We start from the raw sequence: 22,651 nt of genomic DNA on the forward strand, positions 1-22,651 counted from the left end.
TTACTGTGATGTCAACCTAGTTACAACTAATGGCTACTTACTATTTCGTATTCTCTTTTCATTGTAACATTAGTTCCCCACAGGACTCCAGGGATTGGTGGTTTATATACTTGGCAATTCTCAAGGTCTACAAGGCTTATTTCTTATTCATTTTCTGCTGTTTGATCCTTCTTTGGGGCATATGGGTCTTCCTAAAGTTTTCATTCTGTACGCGGTGCTACTGTAAATAACTACAATTTTTTAAAAGTACTTTTGCTTATTCATTCATTTTCTAGAAAATATTTAGTCGGTGTCTACCATGTGCCAGGCACTATGCCAACATGAACAGAACGGCCCTGCTCTCAAGGAATTTACAATCTGAGTGGCTCAGTCGGTTGAGCATTTGACTCTCGATTTCATCTCAGGTCATGATCCCAGAGTTGTGGGATTGAGCCCCGTGCCAGGCTCCACACTGGTCATGGAGCCTGCTTGGGATTTTCTCTCTTTCTCTGCTCCCCTCCCTGGCTCACTCTCTCTCTAAAATAAAACAAACCAAAAACAGAATTTACAATCTAACAAGGGAGACTGACCAGAAAGCAGGCAGCCCCCGTACAATGTGGTAAGTGCAGATGGTAATGAGACCACAGGGGGGCCACTAACCCAGCCCAGAGCTAACTGAAGTACTATTAAGTAGAAGTACTTAAGTATAGTTCTAAGTACTACTGCTAGGTTGCTCAGTAGAGGGAATGCTGAGCAAGATTTTCTGTCATTCAATCATTTCCACGAGTATACTTCTCATTTCTAAATGATTTGTTTGATTTGTTCAAATATACCTGTTTTTTCACACTGTCCTTTTTTCCAGTACTTTCCATTCTTTATTTTGGCCACCACGTGAAAACTACATTTCCCCCCTTAAAGTTTCTTTCAGATTGCCTTATTACATCAAGTTCCCAGGAGTATTAACCCTCCTCTTTTCCCCATTCACTTTCACGATGGAATGTGGTTTTGAGTGGTTCATAATTTTTTCTGTGTGATTTTCCCCCCTCTGGGTGTCCCTATGAGCCATGGGTTGTGGAAATATGGCTTTGGTGCAGTTTACATTTGTTGCTCCTCGGTGTCCTAGAGTTATAATTGCTTTAGTTGATCTATTTTTACTTTAATTTCCTCGCTTAGGGAAATTGTTCAGTCACTTATAACCAATGTACTGTACGTACATCCCCATATTTGGTGCAAGATAACAATGTAGCTGCCTTATGGAACCACAGACTCAAAGGACCCAAATACACACAAAAAGTTAGGTGATCATGTAAATGAGACAGAGTAAAAGGCCTAGTGGTGAACACCCAGTCAAGTTCAGAAGGAAAACCAGGTGGAGAAAGATGATGAGGAAAAACCCAGAAAAGGAGAAGGTTTGTGTGAAGAAGTTTCAGAAGTAAAGTGAAGTAAACTGCCCGCCCCCCCACGTCCCCCAGAGCCCTGACTTCTTCTGGGTGGAGAGTTAATGTACTGCAGTTATCATAGGCTGTGGGTGAACTTGACTTTAAAGCTTCCCATAAGAAAGTGAAATCAGAATCCAGGCAAAAGGAGGTCCTTTAAAGTGCTCCTGGGGGCTAGAGGTAGGCTTGATGAAGGTTATGTTTCAAGGGGGAAGCACATAACTTGAAAGGGCTAGAAAGCTTTGTATTGACTGAGACCACAACAAGCCTGGGTTAGTGAGCCCAAGGAAGGAAGAGAGGAAGGGAGGGAAGCAGGCAGGCAGGATTTCAACGTGGGCAGTGTATGAAGTATTTATTGTCAGGAGTGGCAAGGGGAGAGTTGACTATTTAGGGGGCAAGGCAGGAAGGGAGTCAGGAAGGGCAGACTGCAGGAAACCTGGTCTAAGTGGTCAGAAGGCATGTGTCTATTCTAAAGAACTTTCTCACAATGAACACAGGATAAGTACAGGCAAAGGGACAGGTGCCCCACTGCTGTGTCCCTGCAGACCCCGGGATACTCGATTCTTTTCCATATAAACAGAAACGTTTATTGAGCACCTCCACAGCCAGCAGGGCACTGTTCTAGGTGTTGCTGGGGGTGAGGGTGGGCACGTTTACAAACAGGGACAAGGCAATTGCTGTAGTAAGTACCTTCCTCGCAGGGTTGTCATGAGGATTGTTCTTAACACGTCGTCGCAAAGCACTTGACCATGTCTGGCACATAGTAAGTGTGACTGAAGGGCCAGTTATCACTACCCATTTAACTATAAGACTTTCGGAGCCTAGCCCAGGACCTGCGTATGCTCCCAAGAAAAGACAGATTAAAACCCTCACCATCTAGTGAGGGAGATACGCAAATACTTTAGGGCCACTTTCCTAACCGTGGGCTCTAAGGGACGTTCGCAAAGGCTCAGTTGCAAAGCAGGACGGCCACAGTCGTTAAGGGGCGCCTGGATTTGGTCTAGTGAGGAGGGCAAAGGGATAAGACACGACTGGAGACCGCGGAGGGGCTCAAACTGGGGGAGGAGGTCTCGCAGGCCACAGTGTCTGCGCTCTGGGCCGCAAGGAGGCGGGCCCAGGACTGCGGAGAAAACTCCCGAAGCCGGGGAGGGGGTTTGGAAGCGTCTAAGACCATATTGGGGGCGTCTGGCTGGCAGAGCCGCCGAGCCCCGCCCCCGCCGCCTTCCTGGGGGCTCCCGGGGGAGCGCCCCGGCTGGCGGCAATCTTCACACTCTCCGAACCCGCGGCTCGGGCCGCTCGCGACCACTGACGCCCGGCCTGCAACCCAGCGACGGTCCAGGCCCCAGTCCCGCCCCAGGCCCACATCCGGCGCGTACCACCTGCGGCGCCACACAGCCGCGCTCCCCCGCAGCCGCGAGTGGTGTGGCCCGGCCCCGCCCCCTTACGCCACTAGGGGCGGGGCGTCCCCGTCACGTGACGGGGAGTGACCTCGCCGCCCGGCGCCATGGGGGCTTCGGACCCGGAAGTGGCGCCCTGGGCTCGCGGCGGTGCCGCGGGGATGGCGGGAGCCGGAGCAGGAGCGGGAGCTCGCGGCGGAGCGGCGGCGGGGGTCGAGGCTCGGGCTCGCGATCCGCCGCCCGCGCACCGTGCACACCCGCGCCACCCTCGACCCGCGGCGCAGCCTTCCGCCCGCAGGATGGACGGCGCGTCCGGGGGCCTGGGCTCCGGGGACAACGCCCCGACCACCGAGGCTCTTTTCGTGGCGCTGGGCGCTGGTGTGACGGCGCTCAGCCACCCGCTACTCTATGTGAAGCTGCTCATCCAGGTGGGGGCCAGGGCGCCGTCGGGAGATGGGGGCTGCTGTGAAGGTGACAGGCCGGGATCTGGAGGAGGATGGGGGCAGGGAGCCTATGGTGACGGATTTGGGAAGAGGGGCGGAAGACGGCAGGTTTGGTGAGCTGAAGGAATGGGACAGAAAGGAAGCGTTGATGGGTCTGGGGGTGAAGGGATAGAAGCCACAGATTTGGGAGAGGATGAAAGGAACAAGGCATTTGGCGGGTGCAAGGGAGGGGTCGAAGGGATGAAGGAGAGGATTTGGAGGTTGAAGGAAGGGAGGTGATGAACTTGGAATTGGAGGAAAGGGGCAGCATTTGGGGGCGAGTAAAGAAGCAACAGAATGGGGGAGGGGCGGGAAGTTTTGGCGAATGGGCGGGGAGGAGGATTGGGGGGCCAAAGCAAAGTATTTAGATGAAGAGCACATATTTAGAGTAGAGGGGAGCTAGAGCTCTGGATTTGATAGAGATGGATTTAAAGCTGTTTGAGGGGACAAAGGACTGGAGGCCAGGGCCAAAAATTTAGGAGAGAAGGAAGAAAGAGCATCAGCCTCGGGGGAGGGAGGTGGAGAGGAGAAGGTGGCGTTGGATTTAATGGTGAGGGAATTTGGTGGGACAGGGCGAAGGCAGAGGATTTAGCAAGGGAACGCTATGAGTTTGATGGCGACGACAGATTTGGTGGGAGGAGGGGACAGGGTGACGCGTTTTGAGGGAGGGGAACAGATAGGGCGACGCAGTGGGGGAGGGGTGTGATGGCGATTCTTATGGAGAGGGGAGCCAGAAGGAGGCTTTTAGGGAGAAAGGGATGACGCACTTGGAAGAGAAAATGAAAGTCACAGTTGGGGTCGGGAGGTGGGACTCAACAGTCCTTGTATGGGGGGGATGGGTTATGGAAGTATTGGAATTAGGCAGGAGGGGCGGTTGGGACTTAAGGTGGCAAGATTGGTAGAGGCTGGCGGAAACTGAGGCCAAGGTGGGGATGACTCTGGAATGGAGCCATGCAGGAGCAATTGGCATATGGTGGTGGCCAGCAAGACCTTGCAGATGAAGTGGACTGCTTGAGAAAGAGAGAGAGATTGAGCTGGAAGGAGGCGGGGTGGAGGGGGTGCACTTGGCAGAATTAGGTGGGTGGCTAAGATAGGCACTGTTTAGATGGGGGTGATTCCAGCCTGGACTGGAACTGAAGATCTAGCCTAGAATTTTCCAGTTAGGGGAACGGCGGCAGGGCGGGGGTGTGAAAATTGAGATGGAGACCAACCAAGATTTGAGGTTTGAGTCGAGGCGAATGGGTGTTAGATTTCCTATCTCTTTAACTGGGCTGAGAGATTGGTGGGGGGGAGGGGGACGTTCGGTTGGAATGGGAGCAGTTGGAATCTGGGATCTGAGGAATGGGGCAAGGGGTTTTTAGGTGTGACCGGGAGTATGACAAGGAATGAGGAGATTCGGTCGGGGACATCAGGGTGCCTGACTAGCGTCTAATTGTGACTGAGATTTGGAAATGGCTGGTGGGGGGGAGATTGGGACTGGCATTTGGTTGTGTTTTGGGAGTGAGGGCTGCTTGATTTGGGGGATTAGGATTGTATTTTCAGCAATAGAGATTACAGGTTTGGGAGAGAGAGTGGGGCTTTGGAACTGGTTGTTACCCGAGATGAGAAGTAAGGGTCCCAAGAGCTGAGTTTTTCCTCTGACGGAGTGAGATTGGGTGAGGGTTGTGTTTTTAGGGTGGGAGATAGGAGAGTCTGTAGAGTGGAGGGTGCTGAAATGCATAAGGAATGGCGGGGGGAGGGTTCATCATTTGGACCTTGGTAGATGTGGTTTACTGGTTTGAGGAGAAAATTGAAATACAAGCGATTCGAAGAGGGAATTGGGAATGAGGAACACCAAAGCACTGGGTGGGGGAGGATGGGTGAGCCCACTTGGGTGGTCTATCTGATTTGAACCCAGCTGGTGCTGAGTGTAACGTGTTTCAGGGTGAAACCTTAGTAGGTAGAGCTCGGGAGTCAGCAGCAGTTTGCAGAAAAGGCAGAACCTGTTTGAGGGGGCAGGTGGCAAGATTGGAGTGGCAGGTCTGGGGGTTGACTAGATCAAGTGACTAAGAACGCAGGGCCTCATATCAGGGTTCGTCTGTGTTAAGTTTCGGGAGTTCGGGATTTGAGGGTGATGAACTGGCCCCACCAGTGCCTGATACAGAGTTACAGCTTTGGCTGTGGTTGGGACTGGGGAAACAGATTTGGGGATGAAATAGGGTGAATGGGACTTGGGCACAAATAACGAAAACTTGAGAATGAGGGGAATAGGGCTGCGATGTGTGCCTTTCATAATCTCAGGTGCAAGCACAAGAAATAGACTCAACAAACTGGGGGACTATGGGGTGAGGGGACACAGCAGACTTAAAGGTGCGCTTGGAATTACTCGGACTCCCAAGTTGTGACTAGACGGAGACAGCAACAGAACAGTAGCTCACGCTTGGGAGTTGAAGGTGTGAAGGGAATACCGCCTATCGAAGAGAACAAAATCAAAACTTAAGTCAGAACCTTCGAACGTTTATCCAAGCAGGAGAAAGGTCTAGCAGGGGAGGGCTCACTGCACGGGTCAGCTGGCTCATGTCTTTCCTTCAACTCCCCTGGGCTGGAATTTGTTTTTTAAAGAAGGTCACCGTCGTGGAGGGTTTTTCATCTATAGTCCGCAATCTCTCCGGTAGCTCAAAATCACATCGACAGGGGACAGCCAGAACTTTCAAAAACACTTGACTAAGGTGAAGAAGGGAGGAAATTAGCCTAGGAAAGCCCTGGAAGCATACCTAGTCCAGTTTTTAAGACAGAACATCCCAACTCTGCCATCCCTGCTCCCTTCCTCATCCTAAAGGAGCTGCTGTGGTGCAGGGGCTTGGCTGGCCTCCTTTGAGGGTCACGGCTTGTGTCCTGGAAGGGGCCTTCTCCTATTTCACTCAGGTGCTGGTCTCCCAGGCACCTTGCTTTCTCCCTGACAGCAGAGTCTCTCTCCTCATCAGTTGGCAGCATAATAAATGGCCTCACCCTTCAGGAGAGAGACCCCACCTCCTCAAAGGTGTGTGGGTGGCTATGTCCTTCCCTCCCCCCGGCACCCCCCATCGTGCCATGAGTTTAATGGCTACTGTCATCATAACCTGCATCTATACAGCAAGAATTATGATAGCCCTACAGAAATGAGGGGGGTCATTCTGTCACAGGGCTATGAAGTGATCAAGATTAGAATACAGATGAGGAATTGTTTGAGGAGCAGCCGAGTTTGGAGGTAACGGTTTGCTCGGCCTGGGAGCGAGAGCGACTGATTTGTCAGCGTCTGCGTTGGGTGCAGAAAGGAACCTGAGTGTGGGCCGCACTCTGGGGTGGAGCTGAGCTGTCCTGAAGTTCAGGACCGAGGTGGGGGTGGGATGTGTTTTGGAGTTGGCACACTGGGGATTGAGGTTGGACTGAAGTTTTAGCCCAGAGATGGGACTTAACTGAGATTTATTCTGAGATGAGTGCAGGGTTTGAAGCACACAAAAACACTGGAAATGTCTGGCATTTGAAGGTGAGAATGTTGGGGGATGGGGTGACTTGGATTATGGTAGGGGGTAGGGATCTGGGACTATACACTTCCGTTCATTGGGAGCTTACGTGATGCTGACAGTTCTAGATTCTGATGACGTTTCTGGTATGTTTTGCTGGGGAAACCAGCAAGAGCAGCATTGGAATTTGTAGAAGAGGCAGAGGCCTGGGGTATGAGAAGCGGTGAGCCGGACCAGCCATAGAATCTGACCTTGCTTTTGTATTTGTTGATTCTGAAGGTGGGTCATGAGCCGATGCCCCCCACCATCGGGACCAATGTGCTGGGGAGGAAGGTCCTCTATCTGCCCAGCTTCTTCACCTATGGTGAGTGTGCTTTCCAGGCAGGAGGGCCCGCGCCGACAAAAAAAGCGCGTCACACGTCACAGGGGGAGCAGGCCCAGCTGGCCCCCGGGAACACACAGGACAGCGCGACACCCACGCTCAGAACTGGCGGGGATCAAAGAGTGACCAGAGGCAGCAGGGTTGCTGGGGCGGGAGCAGGTGAACAATGCAGCTTTGGGCCAACTCCTCTGCCAGCAGCTGCCAGCCGTCAGCCCAGGCAGCAGGAGGGGCCGGGCCAGGACACTGGTCCCTGTCATCCCTGCCGCTCCAAGTTGTGCCTGGAAGTGTTGGGGGGGGGGGGGGGTCCGGGAGGTTTCCTTTTGATTTCTGAGCAGTCTGGGCTGTTACCAGTTTTCCTACTTTCCTTTTAGTCCAGGAGGAGGCCTGTCGGGGGCTTCCTGGGTTCTTTTCCTTCTTCCTCCTCTTTCCCCTGCATCCCTCAGGCAGTGGACCCCACTCAGGCACCTCCACACAGGGGGCACAGGGCGGCCAGCACACGCTGCATTGCGCTTCACGTCTGGCATGCCCCGACCCGCTGCACGAGCTCGGGCAGATCGCTTCACTTCTCTGGCCTTGTGCTTCTAGTCTGCAAAGCTGTGTCTGCTTCTTCATCCGGGCCCCTCAGGCAAGCAGCCCCCAGCCCCCTCCGTGGCTCTGCTGCCTAGGAGGTCTGTCCACCAGCGGCCCGCCACACTGGAGCTTGTCCAATGCCACCTGAGCCCACCTGGCCGCCTCCACTGCTCGTCCCCAGACCCCCAGGCGCCAGCTGGCCAAAAGCCTTTCAAACCCATTATCGCTGCCTCTCTCCCAGTCCCTACCCTCCTTAGACTTCTTTAAACGTGCCCTTGCTTCTCCATGTTCCCAGCTGGCTGATACCCTCAGGCTCCCTCCACTTCAGCTCTTCTTTCTTGTTTGGTTAGTCTAGAATGTTCTCTGAAAATCTTTTTCTAATTAATTAATTATATATTTTTAAGCATTTATTTATTTTTGAGAGACAGACACAGCGCATGAGCAGGGGAGGGGCAGAGAGAGAGGGAGACACAGAATCCGAAGCAGGCTCCAGGCTCTGAGCTGTCAGCACAGAGCCCGACGCGGGGCTCGAACTCACAGATGGCGAGATCATGACCTGAGCTGAAGTCAGACGCTCAACCGACTGAGCCACCCAGGCGCCCCTGAAAATCTTGCTGCTGAATAACCTGTGGTTTTGCCTCCTGTCACCTTTTTTAAATTTCACACACTCTTGGCAGAATCTGATGTCCTGTTTGTCTTCCATTTTTGCCACCATGACATTGAGTAGTCTAGGGCCAGGCAGAACATATCATTTTGTGGGGAAGTGTGTCCGTATTTGTTTTTATTTAAAAACCGTCAGTGAAGGGGGGAGGGAGAAGGCCCAGAAGTAGGCACAGGAAAGCCAGTGTACAAAGCTAACACTGGGTTTGTGGGAAGCCGGCGTGGCCGGCTGCCAGCCCCTCCATTGTGGCCTCTACGCACGCTCTAGCCGAATGAGGGACCTCAGGTCAGAGCCCAGACTGTCTCTACTTGTGTCACACAGTCATTCCCGGAAGGTCTCACGGTAGAGGGGTCTTGACCCACATTTTGCCTCTTGCAGAGATGAGCAGAGCTCTGAGGTGCCCCTGCTCACGCCGCGTGTGTAAATGTTGTTTCAGTCCAGATGTTGTAAACAGATGCCCGTTAGGCCGCTTTAGACACCCTGCCTGCTCTCCCGTCAGGGAGGGGGCTCAGCTGTCTGCATGTCTAGATGCTGTCTGGACAACATCTACTCCTCCCCATGTCATGTTGGAAAGTGCCATAGCTGTCGTGACATTCTTTGGTGTAACAATGAAATTCCTGGAGAGAAACCATGGCGTGACGGAGCCCCTGGCCGGCTGTGGGACCTTCTGGGCCCACAAAGGCCCCTGGAGGAATTTTTGCCTGCCTTCCTCTGCTCTGAGAAACAGGAGTTCCTGCTCCTTTTTTACTGGTGGGCAGATCAGCTAGAAAGAGGTTAAGTGACTCACTCATGATCCCTCTAAGACTTTTTCCTACCTGGCTCTCTCTTGCTGGCTGGAGCTCCCCTCCCTCAAAATAAACCTTTCTTCCCCTGGTTCACTCTGAAGCAGGGCACCCTGCTGTGTCACCCAGTGTCCTGTCCCCTCCTACTCTTCTCTTTCCAGTCCCACCCCTATCTCAGGAAGCTAAATATGCAGGGAACAGGTGCTCCCGGCCCCACCATGAGCCCTTTCTAGCAGCGACATTGAAATGCTGGGTTGGCAGACATGTTGCAGTGGAGAGAAAGGTGCATTTGCCGGTTCCTGCCACTGCGTGGTGCTAAGGAGCTGAAGTCAGGTCTGGAAGGGGAGCACAGTGAAAGTTCTGCTAGCTTCTAGGTATGCAGGTTTAAAAAAAAAATGATCGTAGTTTAAAAGTTGATACTAAAATAATGACACATTGGAGCCCCTGGCTAGCTCAGTCGGTAGAGCATGCGACTCTTGATCTTGAGGTTGTAAGTTCGAGTCCCACGTTGGGTATAGAGATTACTTTAAAACATAAAATCCCGGGGCGCCTGGGTGGCTCAGTAGGTTAAGCCTCTAGCTCTTGGTTTCAGCTCAGGTCATGATCTCACAGTTCGTGAGTTCAAGCCCCGTGGCCGGCTTCATGCTGACAGTGCAGAGCCTGCTTGGATTCTCTCTCTCCCTCTCTCTGCCCCTCCCCTGTTCGTGCTCGCTCACTCTCTTTCAAAGTAAATAAAAAACTTAAAAAAAAATAATGAAACATTAAGAGAGGTATCCTTTTAGAGATCCTAATGAAAAAACACTGATTCATACAGGTAGGGTCTACCTTCCCTGACTGCTTAAGTTTTTTCTCTAGAATAGTTCATTGGTGCCTGTTACTTCTCCACTAGCTATGTTGTTTCCCCACCTCATCCCCTGCTGTGAGTCATAAATGCTAACAGGTACTAAGGTGGGGCCTGGGTGCAGCACAGGGTAAGGGTGGTCCTCTTCCTGGTATGCTCAGGGGACATTCTTGAGCCTTTCTTCTGGGAGTTTTTCCTTTTTCCTCCCTTAGGTTGCAAACTTCATCATTGCCTGCGGGCACTCTTTTTCCTTTTTTTCTCTCCCCCAAGAAAAACTGTTTCTTAATTAATGATTTAGTCATCTCTACACGCAGTGTGGGGCTCGAACTCACAACCCCTAGATCAGAAGTCGCACGTGCCTCCAACTGAGCCAGCCAGGCGCCCCAAGAGAAACATTTCCTTTTATAAGCAACAGAATTGGTTTGTGGGTTGTAGCAGTTAAGTTGCTGAGTTGAAACACTAGCTGAGTTTGCCAAGTCGATTTTTCAAACTTAAAACAAAAATTTGTGTCTTTGGCAAAAATACATTTTGAAGGTTTTACAAAAAGAAATGGGCTAGAGAAGACTCTGGGGTTGGGGCCTGATTGCTTGTGGGCTTTGGACAGCTGCCCCCTTCCGTGACCCAAGTCAGCATGTGCTGAGGGACAGGCTGCATCTGGTCTGGGTGTGACTGTGACCGGGGGTGGGTCTGTCGGGGCAGGGGATGTGACACTGCCACCTCTGCTTTCTTGTAGCCAAGTACATCGTGCAGGTGGATGGGAAGATAGGGCTGTTCCGAGGCCTGAGCCCCCGACTGATGTCCAATGCCCTCTCCACTGTGACCCGGGGCAGTATGAAGAAGGTGAGCCTGGGGGGCAAAGCCAGGATCGGTTGCCTGAGGTTCTCCCCAAGCTCCCTGGTGGCCTCAGAGGCAGCCATGTGCACTGGTCCGGTTTCTCCTTTCCCAGGGGACACCCAGGCGCCATAGCCAGGCTCCAGACCCTGGTGCGTCAACACCTCCTTGATTGGGAAGTTTCCCGTCCCTATTCCTCCTGCTTTCCCCCAGCTGTGACAAGCTGTGACCGCAGGTGGGGGGAGAGGGGTCCCCTCCCCCACCCCCGCCAAGCTCCAGCCCTGGGGTTACCAGAGGTGAACCTAGCTGCAGGGAAAATAGTAGGAGCTGATTCCTGCCATTCCTGTCCCTTAAGAGTTACATTGAGGAGGCATAGCTGAACTTTGCTTTTGGCAAAGTTTTTTGGGTTTTGGGGGTTTTGTTCTTGTTTTTAATTAAGTAAGCTTTATGCCCAACCGTGGACTAGAACCCACGACCCTGAGATCAAGAGTCACATGCTCCACCAACTGCGTCAGCCGGGCGTCCCACTCCTTTGTTTTTGTACCTCAGGTTTTCCCTCCGGATGAGATCGAGCAGGTCTCCAACAAGGACGACATGAAGACTTCCCTGAAGAAAGTGGTGAAGGAGGTGGGCATCTGGGGTCGGAGAGGGACAGGCCCCGGAGGGGAGTCTGATTGTTTCTCACTGCCGAGTTGGACAGGTCATTGAAGAGACAGGGTTGGCTCTTCACTCCGCATGGATAGGGTGGGACATGGAAGGAGCCCCGACATGGCCACTGCAAGGAATCCCAGAAAGCCTGTCAGCCATCATGGGGCCTGGCCTGAGACCCAGCCGCACCCCTGGGCGGAGGAAATGGGGGGTGGGTGACAGGTGGGGCTATCCGAGGTAGACTGGCCCCATCGGGGGCTGTGGGATCCCAGTTTGTCCATTGTAAGAGCTTGTGTTCCCCTTGAGGGCCCATTCGAGAGAGAGGCCAGACCAAGTCCCTGCCCTCTGCTCTCTTCCAGACCTCCTACGAGATGATGATGCAGTGCGTGTCCCGCATGCTGGCCCACCCCCTGCACGGTGAGCCACCCCTTGGAGACTGCCTCTCACCTGTGGGATAAGCCCTTGTGGACTGAAGCTGGCGGCGGTAGAGCCCTGGGAAGTGTAGTGGGGTGGGGTGTTCCCCCGGAACCGCACTGAGGAGAGATTGGCGGGGAGTCCTGGCCACAGGGAGCAGGGGCCCTTCCCGGGCAAGAAGAAATGGGATGCTGTGGTCACGGGGTACGACGGGGAAATCCCAGAGGCCCTCCTCCCCTGCTGCGCTCTGACACAGGCCTTGGGCAGCGGCCGCTGCACCGGGCACCCCACAGCTGGGTGCCCTGGGTTTTGGCCACGACATTACCTGCATGTGTTTCTTTTTCCTCAGTCATCTCAATGCGCTGCATGGTCCAGTTTGTGGGACGGGAGGCCAAGTACAGGTGGGTAATTCTTCCAGGACTGGCAGGAGTGGTCCTGTCACCCTTCAGAGTCTGCCAGGACAGGCCGTGCTGGGGTCAGTTGCTGTCCCTTCTCTACTCTCGTTCTAACGTGCTAGCTTCAGAGGAACATGGCAGTGGGCGGCCATCGACAGTGTCCAGGGGCGTTTTCTCCCCTCCATCCCATGTCCGGGGCTGCCCTGCAGAGGGGTGAGTGGGAGTGGAGTTGGCTTGGACCGTGCCACCTGGGACTGCACTAGGGTTCCATCCTGGACCCCCTAGTTCTGCCCTAACCATTTCTCCAGCTCTCACAGAGCTGACTTGTAGGTCGTTTCATCTTCTGCTAAGAGGTGGTTCCACCCTGTGGGCGGGGGCCCACTCCATTGCTTGCTTACCGAATACCTCCCGGCATCTGCCGGGCCCGCAGTGAACTCAGTGCCGTGGGGGCAGAGCTGTGTGGACAGAGCTCTTCCCCGGGACGGTTATGCCCTCCTGTCCTCCTTGCCCCACGAAACCCCGTGGAGGACAGCAGGCAGATCCTAGAGGCACGTGGCAGGAGGACACATCTCTGTTACCCTTCCCAAGACTCTTATCTCCTGGCTTCAGTTGTTTCCGGCAGCTGTCCTGTGGGGCCGCTTCCCCAGGCAACTCGGCTGCCATGGCCTCATTTGAGGTTCACTAATGGGAGGTTGGCCCATTCTCCCAAAATGAAACCGCGAGGTTGGTAGACACGACCAGGAGGGGATGGTCTGGCTCAGAGCCCCAGTGGCCAAGAAGAAGGGCTGGGGGCCTGGCAGGGCTGGGTGACTTGGGAGCAACCTCGGCTCCCATCGTCTCTCTGTTAAACTTCCCCTGCCGCTTAGGCTTTGTAGGGCCTCTGCTCAGGATAGGCCACTTCGCATTGCGAGCCACAAGTCGTAGAGATTGCTCTTAAGCCTGCTTTGCGGCTCTTAAGCCTGCTTTGCGTTTCATACCTGACGCCAGCCTGTCCTTTGATCTCCAAGCGCCTGCTGGGGAGGGCCAGGTGACTTTTCCCAGGCTGCATCGGGGCCTTCTGCTACAGGACCTTCTGCCTCAGGTTCCTTCTCTGCCCTCTGGGCAGGTGGTTCCCCGCTCGCCACCCCTCCTGCTCTCACGCTGTCGGGCATGCAGTCTTCTCTGCTGGAAGGCTGCTGAGCCAGGGATAGGCACTAGGGCCAGGCAGAAGAAGGTCCCGTTACCTTTGCAGCAGCCCAGACTGGAGGCCAATTCCCAAATTCCAGATCCACAGCAGGCAGTAGTAGAGAACCGTTAGGCTCCTATCCTGGGGTGAGTGGGTTTCCCATCCCCGTGAACTGTGTCAGTGCCCCTCACTCCTAGACGAGAGCTCTCTCTAATCTTCTCCACTTAGTTTCTGCCTGGTAACACAGAATCTCCTCTCTGCATCCCAGCCCGGACTGGATGGCTTTGAGCAGGGATGGTGGGCTCTCCTCTCCTCTCCCCCACCCCCCAGGGGTGGTCTTCTCCACAGTGACTGGGTGACCTCGTACCCCTGTCTTGCCTTCTTCACAGCGGCGTGCTGAGCTCCATCGGGAAGATTTTCAAAGAGGAGGGGCTGCTGGGATTCTTTGTGTACGTGAGTTTCTGTACCCCATAGCTGGCCACGTGGCGTGGCTCTACTAACAGACACGTTCTCAACCTCCCAGGCTGTAGCTGCCAGGCTCAGACTAACCACTGGGCTCCGTCCTGCCTGCATAGCTGCATTCTGGCTCCGTGCAGCCCTGGGGCTCGCGTGAGCCAAGGATTGTCAGGACCGATGCCATCCCGCCCTTTGCAGATCACGGCTCACACAGAAATGGTACTGCGTGTCCTGCACGCTGCGGAGAGGGACTGACGGGCCCCTCCCCCAGACCCCGTCCATTTGCCCTGAGGCCGATCTTCAGGAGCCAGGGCACTCTATCTAGGGTATTCCACATGGCAATCCATACTTCTGGCTTCTCCTGAAAAGTCGGGAAACCCGGCTCTGCTGAGCCTGTGTTTGTGCGGAGCAGCCAGAGGCAGGGCACGTGATCTCCCGAGGACCGCGGATCCCTGCCCTCCTCACTGTCTTGCCTCCGCCTTAGTTCACATGTAAAAGAGAAAGACCAAAAAGACTGTGTCCAGACAGAATAAACCACAAGCAGACCCAAGAGCCAAGCCTGACATGTGGCTTTTGTTTGGCCTTGTTAAGACCTTGGCAGTGACATACGTGTCTAAGCACGGAGTCCTCTGTTCATTGTGGCTTTATAGTTGGTCAGGAGTTTTTATGCAGGATCTCTCATGTAACCAAGAGACGACCATGTAGGGGTGTGTGTGTGTGTGTGTGTGTGTGCGTGCGTGCGTGCGCGCGCGCATATGTAATATATAATAAATGGTTCTCACCAGGGGGTGATTTTTGCCTCCAGGGGACATTGGTCATGTCTGGAGACATCTTTTGCTTGTCACAGTTAGCATCTAGTGGGTAGAGGCCAGGGATGCTGCTAAAATAAACATCCTGCAACGCAGAGATCGGCCCCCCAAGACAAAGAATTATTTGTCCCTAAGTGTCAATAGTGCCAGGATTGAAAAACCTTGATCTATACACACACTCACACACTCCTATATTCAGGTGTGTGTGTGTGTGTAAGTAAAATGAATATTTGATTGTGTGACTGGTACATCAGACCGTAAAACTACATGGCCCCACCTCTGGCTGTTTTCATACTCACTCTGTGGTCCTCTTCTGGTGTGTGAAGAGCTTCTGACACAACACACGCTTGCTCATTGGGTTCTTCTGTTTATCACATATTTGCAGACCAGGTGATACATATGTGTTACAGGACTGAGGAGGCACCAAAGCTTATGTGAGTGGTTAGTCTGAGCACAGGTCGGGGCAGCAAGATTGCAGATGGCATTCTTGAAGTTCATTTTAGTCACGTCCCTTCAATATACATTTTTTTGAGCTTTGCAAATATTTTTTGAAACATTAAAAACATTTTTTTAGTGTTTATTTTTGAGAGACAGACAGACCGTGAGCAGGGGTGGGGCAGAGAGAGAGGAAGACACAAAATCCGAAGCAGGCTCCAGGCTCCCAGCTGTCAGCACTGAGCCTGATATGGGGCTCAAACCCACGGACCGTGAGATCATGACCTGAGCCAAAACCGAGTCAGATGCTTAACTGACTGAGCCACCTAGGTGTCCCTGTCTTTTTTTTTTTTTTTAACTTGTGTTTTTTTTTTTAACGTGTTTGCATGTTTAGATATTAAGGACATTATTTCAAAATATTTGAAAAGCTTGGATTCGAGCCCCACGTCAGGCTCTGTGCTGATATCACAGAGCCTGCTTGGGATTCTCTCTCTTTCCTTCTCTCTCTGCTCCTCTCCTCACATTCGCATGTACATGCACTCTCTCTCTCAAAGTAAATAAATAAACATTAAAAAAAAAACCCCACAAATAGCACGCAGGACCTATTGATCTCAATCTGGCTTTTTGCCCTCTGCACCGTATCTTAGGAACCTTCCATCGCATTTTGTAGAGCTGTTTAATTCTAAAGGCCATCATTTTAACTGTCAGTCCTCTTTGCAAAAGCTTGTATGGAATGGCTTCAATGGAACATTCTAGGGGTGAAGACAACAGATGCATGGAGCAGAGTGCTTTGTGAGAGTTGATTAGGTAAAGAGGCCAGGAGAAAACTATCAATGTGTAGACCCTGTTTCATAATCTGCATTTGAAAATCCCAGATTTAGCAACATTCACATCTTGAGGCCGGGCCTCTGTAGTTTGAAAACCACTTGTGAGACCGCAGACTTACTGGCATCAGATGTGGTGTGTGACACCCCCACGGAGAAAAGCACACTGCCTTCCTGGCGTGGGTAGCCACTGGCCCACATGGCCCCTGCAGGCTGTTGTCCTGAGGCGGTACTTTTGGCTATGCTGAAGTTTTCAGCTTGGAACATCCCTGCCTCCTTCCTGGGCGTGGAGCCCCCAAGAAATGTTCCCCTCCCTCCCCTGCTCATCTTTGCTCACCTTGTTTTTTAGCGGCTTAATCCCTCACCTCCTTGGAGATGTGGTTTTCTTGTGGGGCTGTAACCTGCTGGCCCACTTCATCAATGCCTACCTGGTGGATGACAGCGTGAGTGACACCCCAGGGGGGCTGGGAAACGACCAGAATCCAGGTTCCCAGGTTGGTTGGAACAAGGACTTGTCAATCTTTCCGTGTACTGCTGATGCCCAGGGTCAGGGGCAGACTCGAGGACTCTGGGATCTGAGCACCAAGGTCCTGAGGGCTAGGGATTCTCTGGGGAGTGGCCTAAGAGGGCCTCTCATTGTCCCGGGGGCAGCTTTGCTTCTGGGGAGAGTGGGCTCCAGAGAGGAGATTCAAGATCCGCAACCAGACCTGGAGGAGTTCGTGGAATGCATGTCCTTGGGCAGTTTTAGAAATAAAACGGATCCCAGCTTATCCGAGGAAATGATCCAAGTAGGAATCAGGAAATCAGGACGCAGACCAGCTAATAACCCTCTAACTTTTGCTTCATGTTTCATGCTTAACGTTCACTCTTTTGTGAACATTATGGTATTTGATCCCAACAGCACCCCATTTGTGAAAGGAACAGGGCAGGTGTAATGTCCCATTTTACTGGTAGAGAAGTTGAGACCCAAAGATTGAGAGGCTCTCCAGAGGCACTCGGCTAGGACTCAGCAGGGCTGGGACTGGGTCTTTCCCTGTGCTCGGCTGAGGGTGCTTCCTCCCGCCTTGAGGTTTTTTTACTTCGGCTAGGAAGTATACCTTATAGGCACACCCCCCCACTCTTTTGTTAGCAGTGGTCCATACAGCCTGGTCTGCACAGACCTCAGCAGGCTAGGTCAAGCATGAGGAGGCTTTGATCCTTGTAAAAGGCGCTTGTTTCAGAAAGGTGTCTGGGGACCTGGTGGGTTGACAGGTTCTGCCTGAACCAGGTTGAGCTGGGGAGCAGTGATGGGCAGGTAGCCAGACACGCTAAGAGCAGGGATTGCCAGCCCCAGGAGGATAGGCGGGCTGGGGGCCTGTCTGTCAGAACCACCTCGTGGTGGGGGTGGGGGTTCATAGCCTGCATATGTCTGTGTCTGGGCGTGTGTCGTGTGGTGAAGAATGTCCCGCCCCAGCTGAGAGCCTCTGCTCAGGGAAACCAGGGCTGGCCTTGGGTAGGTGAGTCTCGCTGGCCTTTCAGCGTAAGCAGGTTCCTAAAGCTCCCTGGAGGCCAGCTCCCACTTGCAGTCAGAGTGGCACACACCCAGGGCCCTGCCCTTTCTCAGGGCCTTGGGGAGAGGGCGGGCGTCGTGTTGCTGCTGTCACGTGCAGAGCAAGGCGGGGACAGCCGGGGCATCTTAGTGGGGGGGAGGGGTGGCCCACAGCTGGAGCGTTTCCCCCGAGTCCAGGTGGGCGGGTGTTTGACCAGGGGCTGCCGCACTTACCACCAGCACAGGCAGTCACCAGCGTCGCGGGAAGGGCTTTGCGAGCGCTCTTCTGCGTGTGGCTTAAAGGCCAAGGCGAGGTTGCCTGTGAGGCAGCCACGCAAGCCTCCGTCTGGGGTTACTGGGCATCCGCCTGGCAGTATGGCCACGCCCCAGGAACCCTAGGCACAGGTAGTCACCCTTCCTAGCGAGGGGCCGTCCCCTGGGCAAAGAATTCAGATGTTGGGACTCGGAAGGGGGTGAGACTTTGCTAAGGTGGGAGGGTAGCAGTAGGCTTCGAGTTCCCCCTCGCCTTTTGCTGCAGGACCAGGATTCTGTGTCTGGGGAGTTCAGGGGGGGTGTCTGTCTTTTCGTCCACCTGCTGACCACCGACTGTGTGCCAAGCCCTGGACACTGATCGAGGCAGACCCAGGCCACGCCCTTGGAACTCACGGCTCGTTGGGGTACACAGGCCAGTGGCCAGTGATCCCATTTACGTGGCCTGCACCTGTGCTCCTCACCATCCCTGGTGGGCTCTCCAAAGCCTTGTCAGTCCACTTACCCCACTTCTGTCTCTCAGAGCTGCCCTTGGCTCTGACTACAAGGCCACAGAAGCCACTGGTGGGCCCTAAAAGGGAACACTGTGCAGCAGTGTGCAAGGAATCGAGCCCAGAGGGTGTGTGAGGCCGGTGTGCAGGGTGAGGTGGGGGGGCCGCAGACCAGGTAGCATGGGGTGAGGGTGCTTGTCTGAAGTCTGCATCCCGAGGTACCTGTAGCAAACCGGTCTCCCTTTCTTGTCCCTCCAGTTCAGCCAGGCCCTGGCCATCCGGAGCTATACCAAATTTGTGATGGGGGTAAGTCGAGCCAGCTGCTCAGCCCACTGCCCTTTCCGCTGCCCTGTGGGCCTGGGTTGGGCTTGGGAAGCCAGCTCTAATGGTGGCTGGAGGCAGGCCTGGGTGTAGGGTGTGGGGACAGCGTGTCCTCGCTCCCTGGGCCGGGGTACGGGCTGGTGGCGGTGGTGGGGTCGCTGCCATTCATGTCTCCCCGGATCTCAGATTGCGGTGAGCATGCTGACCTACCCCTTCCTGCTGGTCGGTGACCTCATGGCTGTGAACAACTGCGGGTAGGTGTGCACCCCTCCCCCCGGCACCCTGCCAGGACCGTGGGGGGTGGCGGTCCAGCTGAGGCTGTCCGGTGCTCTGCTTTCTCCCGACTGCTCTGTGTGTAGGCTGGGCCCCCGGTATCCTGGCGTCCTCTGGGATTCACTGCCCCCCTTGGGGATGAATCTGGGATTCAGGAGGTGGGTGGTGGCAGCTCCGGGCCACCCCTTGAGACCTCCTGTCCCTTGGCTGATCCGTCTCCCGTTGTTCAGTGGGGCTGACGTGCTCTCCTTCCTGGGCAGGCTGCAGGCCGGGCTCCCCCCGTATTCCCCCGTGTTCAAATCTTGGATCCACTGCTGGAAATACCTGAGTGTGCAGGTAGGCAAAGCTCCTAACAGAGGAGGTTCCCCCCGCTCTTCCCCCACGTCAATCAGGTGAGACGGTTTTGTGGACTTGACGCTGTGTGGGAAGACAAGGGATCGTCCTGGGGTCCAGTGTTGTCAGTAGGGAGGATAAAGAACGGAGACCTTTGGCGTAAGGCGTCTTCGTTAAATTTTCACTTTATTTTAGAAAACATGTGAGGTCATTAGATCTGAATTTGCTTATAGATTTTACTTTAGACACCGTCTCCTTTTCTTCCTCAACTTTTAAAGACTCATTCTGTGAGGGAGCCCATGGGGTAGGTGGTGAACCTGAAGCCCAGGACCTTAGACCTCGAGTAACACGGCTGACAACGCAGCGGCCAGGAGCACTTCTGACGAGCAGCTGCTGTGTCCGAGGCTGACCCCTCCCTTCTGTGGGTCATCCCTGGTGTCCAGGAGAACCCGAGGCTTGAACTGGGCCATGCGGCGAGGGTGCCCGTCTTGGGATTTCATGTTCTCTGCCCAGGCACCCTCTTGCTGGGCTGCAGCCCTTGGGCCCAGAGGTCAAGGATCCAGGTGTCTGGTTCAGGGCAGATCCTTGCCTTTTCCTAGCCTTGGTTTGCCTCAAAGCAAAGTGGGGCAGCAGTCTGGGGAGGAGCCGGCACACTGACAGGCCTCAGGATCGAGAAGAGGACAGGTGGGAGGAAGCAAGGGAGCAAGAGACACAGTTCTTCCCAGCGGCTTCCGTCAGGTCTACGTCACATCGCATGGGCATTAGGGAGTCCCCGAAGTGTCTGAAGCCAGAGGGCAGCGAGTCTCCTCTATGGGGGTTTCCTGCTGAGTAGCCCCAGCGACATTGGACACCCTGTGACGTGAGGCAGTCCGCTCCCTCGTGCCTCAGCACGTGGCATATCCTGACACTGCCCTCTAGGATTGCAAGCCTGCGCCCTCCACCCCTGCCTGACCCTGGGGTCTCTGAGCTGCTGGACCCTCTCTTGTCCCCTGCTGGCCTTGCTCAGGGGCAGGATGAGAAGCTTGGTGGCCCCTTTCACTGACCTGACTGTTGCTTCCAATCCAGGGCCAGCTTTTCCGTGGCTCCAGCTTGCTTTTCCGCCGGGTGTCCTCAGGATCGTGCTTTGCCCTGGAGTAACCTGAATCGCCTGAAAAAACATGCTGCGTCAGCCTGGCCACCGGGGGTGGGGCCTGACCGTGTCGGGCACCTGTCAGATGAGTCCAACCCAACAACACCTAGATGTGCTCCAGCCAGCTGGGCTTCGGTTTCCGTATTTACCGTGCGTCTGTCCAGAAGTGGGGGTTGGGTGGGGGTGAGGCTGCACCCAGTGGATTGGTTACCTGTTAGGTCCGGGGAGGGTGGGGCAGGCCTAGGGCATTCGGGCACAATCCCCTTCCTTCGCTCACGTGCCAAGTCTGCCTTGTGAAGGGGGCCAGAGAATGGCTAGTGGAGGCCCAGGTAGGATGGGAAAAGGCTCACGGGGTCAGCTCCCACCCCCCCACTCATACCCTCGTCCGCCCCAGCCTCATCCTGCGCCTCAGCTGGGAGCGTTGCCCCCCCTGCTTTGTAAATACGGCGGGATCCGCTTTCATGAGGCCGCCATCATGTCTAGGCCTGTGCGAGAAAGCCCTTGCCACGTTCTGCCTTCGTTCTTCTCAACACTACTTTTCTGATGCCGAGGCGGGCACCTTCTGAATGGGAAATCATGTGACTGCTCAGAGTGTGTCTCCCTCATCAAATGCTCGTCGGTTTAATGGTGATGCCTCACATGCAGGATCTGGTTACCTGTGCAGTTGTGAACACCCAGAAGTTAGGCAGGTCAGTGTCTCTCGTACTATTCGGTTTAAAAGTTCCCGGTAAGATTTGACCTTTTCTCCCTCAAATAAATGTATCGGTGGTGATTTGGAGTTTTGTGGAGAGTCCGTTCTTTTTAATTTCTTTAATTTTTATTTACTTTTGAGAGAGTGTGAGCAGGGGAGGGGCAGAGAGAGAGCGGGACACAGAATCCAAAGCAGGCTCCAGGCTCTGAGCTGTCAGCACAGAGCCCGACGTGGGACTAGAACTCACGAACGGTGAGATCCTGACCTGAGCCGAAGTTGGACACTTAAGCCATCGCCTGGAGAGGCCCTCCCAGCTTCAGAAAATGTTCCACCCAAACCCCTGTCGCCTCAGCACGGTTTGCGGATGACATTCTTGGGTTTTATCAAGAGTCATTTGGCGTGGTTACAGCAGAAGGGGTAGACACGGGCCCAGCTAAAGTGCCAAGCTCTGTCTTCTCTGGTAAAGGCGGATCTCCCTTCAGTTTGTCTGCCCGGTGCTGGGGTTTATAAACCCCCAAAACTTACAAATGGAACCTGCTGGCCTCTGGGGACCATGGGCTTCCATCTGATGGGGCTTGAATACCAGCTGAGTTCCCCGAGTGTTTCTCTGCCCTTGTTCTAGAGGACTGGTTTCAGAGAGTTGGGGTCTGGTGACCGTGGTCCTGCTTCTCACAGGGACGGGAAGGCCCCTGGGATGTTTTTGCAAAACTGGTTTTCCCCAGTGGTCTAGTAACAGTTGTCTTGTGGGCAGTTTGCTTTATGTATCCCTGTTCCCCAGGAATTCAGGAGCATGCCCGTGTGGGTGTCCTGTAAATGTCCGGTGGCTGAGGCCACTGAGGTCTCTTACTCCCTTCAGACTGCTAAAGCGGCAAGGAAAGGGAGCACAGCGGGCCAGGCCTTGCTGGCACCATTTCCTTCCAGAGAAGGAAGGCCCTTCAGAGGCACGTCTGCCTTGTGGCACGTCACCTGTCTCCAGCCCGGTGTGGTTTCCCCCCATGGCACTGACCACTGTCGCGGGGTGACTTTTCTTCCTGTTGCTTCACCTTCAGCTCCTGTGTTTGCATTGATTACTTCCTAAGGCCCCTGTGGATTTAGGGGCGCTTGGACTTGGGCATTTCAGGGTCCGGACTACATTTCCCAGGCTGTCTTCTGCACCCAGAAACAGCAAGAAAATCCCCCTTGGATGCTCGGTCTCAGGTTTTAGGTGAGCAAAGTACAGGTTCTGCCCTTCCTGTTTTTCAGGTCAGTATTCAGATGTAGGTGTTCTGTATGTTAACTTTGTTTACTCTGTTCCGTGTTTGAAGGCTAACGTCTCACCCACCATCCGAGCCCCTGGTATTTCCCTGTCCGTCCTGGAAACTAAAGTGCGACCAGGTTTTTAGCTGAGAAAGGAGATTGGGTTGGATTGGGGCACAGCTGGGCTGTCAGCGAGAGGAGGGGTGACAGGGAGTTAGTCTCCATCCTCTCCTCCTGGGAAACCTAATTATGAAGGACAAAACCGGGAAGTCCTCTGCTAGGCCTCCCGAAAGGCCTGAGTTGGTAGTGGTGGCCTGTGCTGGGTCCTACCAGAGCCCTCGTTGCTTTACCGGTCCCCAGATGCCTGGGGCCGTGCAGCATAGTGCTGGA

General features: G+C 54.2%; 1 protein-coding gene across 2 annotated transcripts; it reads left to right on the forward strand.

Moving 5' to 3' along the window:
* Window positions 1-2,882: 2,882 nt before the first annotated feature.
* Window positions 2,883-21,112, forward strand: MTCH1 (mitochondrial carrier 1). Of its 2 annotated transcripts, none has more exons than XM_049653358.1 (12): window positions 2,883-3,240; window positions 7,056-7,140; window positions 10,746-10,852; window positions 11,393-11,470; window positions 11,851-11,908; window positions 12,255-12,306; window positions 13,855-13,914; window positions 16,339-16,483; window positions 18,537-18,584; window positions 18,786-18,853; window positions 19,133-19,208; window positions 20,271-21,112. In XM_049653358.1, the coding sequence occupies exons 1-12, from the start codon at window positions 2,920-2,922 to the stop codon at window positions 20,340-20,342; spliced, it is 1,170 nt and encodes a 389-aa protein (XP_049509315.1). In that variant the 5' UTR covers window positions 2,883-2,919; the 3' UTR covers window positions 20,343-21,112. The 2 variants fall into 2 exon arrangements, with proteins under 2 accessions (XP_049509315.1, XP_049509316.1); XM_049653359.1 differs by having other exon boundaries at window positions 16,339-16,432.
* The last annotated feature ends 1,539 nt before the right edge of the window (window positions 21,113-22,651 follow it).

Source organism: Panthera uncia, assembly GCF_023721935.1.
Source record: "Panthera uncia isolate 11264 chromosome B2 unlocalized genomic scaffold, Puncia_PCG_1.0 HiC_scaffold_24, whole genome shotgun sequence".
Taxonomy (NCBI): domain Eukaryota; kingdom Metazoa; phylum Chordata; class Mammalia; order Carnivora; family Felidae; genus Panthera; species Panthera uncia.

Bases quoted from the DNA above. Each gene is read 5' to 3' on its own strand.
- MTCH1 (XM_049653358.1), top strand. From the start codon at position 2,920: ATGGGGGCTTCGGACCCGGAAGTGGCGCCCTGGGCTCGCGGCGGTGCC. The intron at 7,141-10,745 runs GTGAGTGTGCTT...GCTTTCTTGTAG, and splicing joins GCCCAGCTTCTTCACCTATG to CCAAGTACATCGTGCAGGTG. The intron at 19,209-20,270 runs GTAGGCAAAGCT...CTTCCAATCCAG, and splicing joins GGAAATACCTGAGTGTGCAG to GGCCAGCTTTTCCGTGGCTC.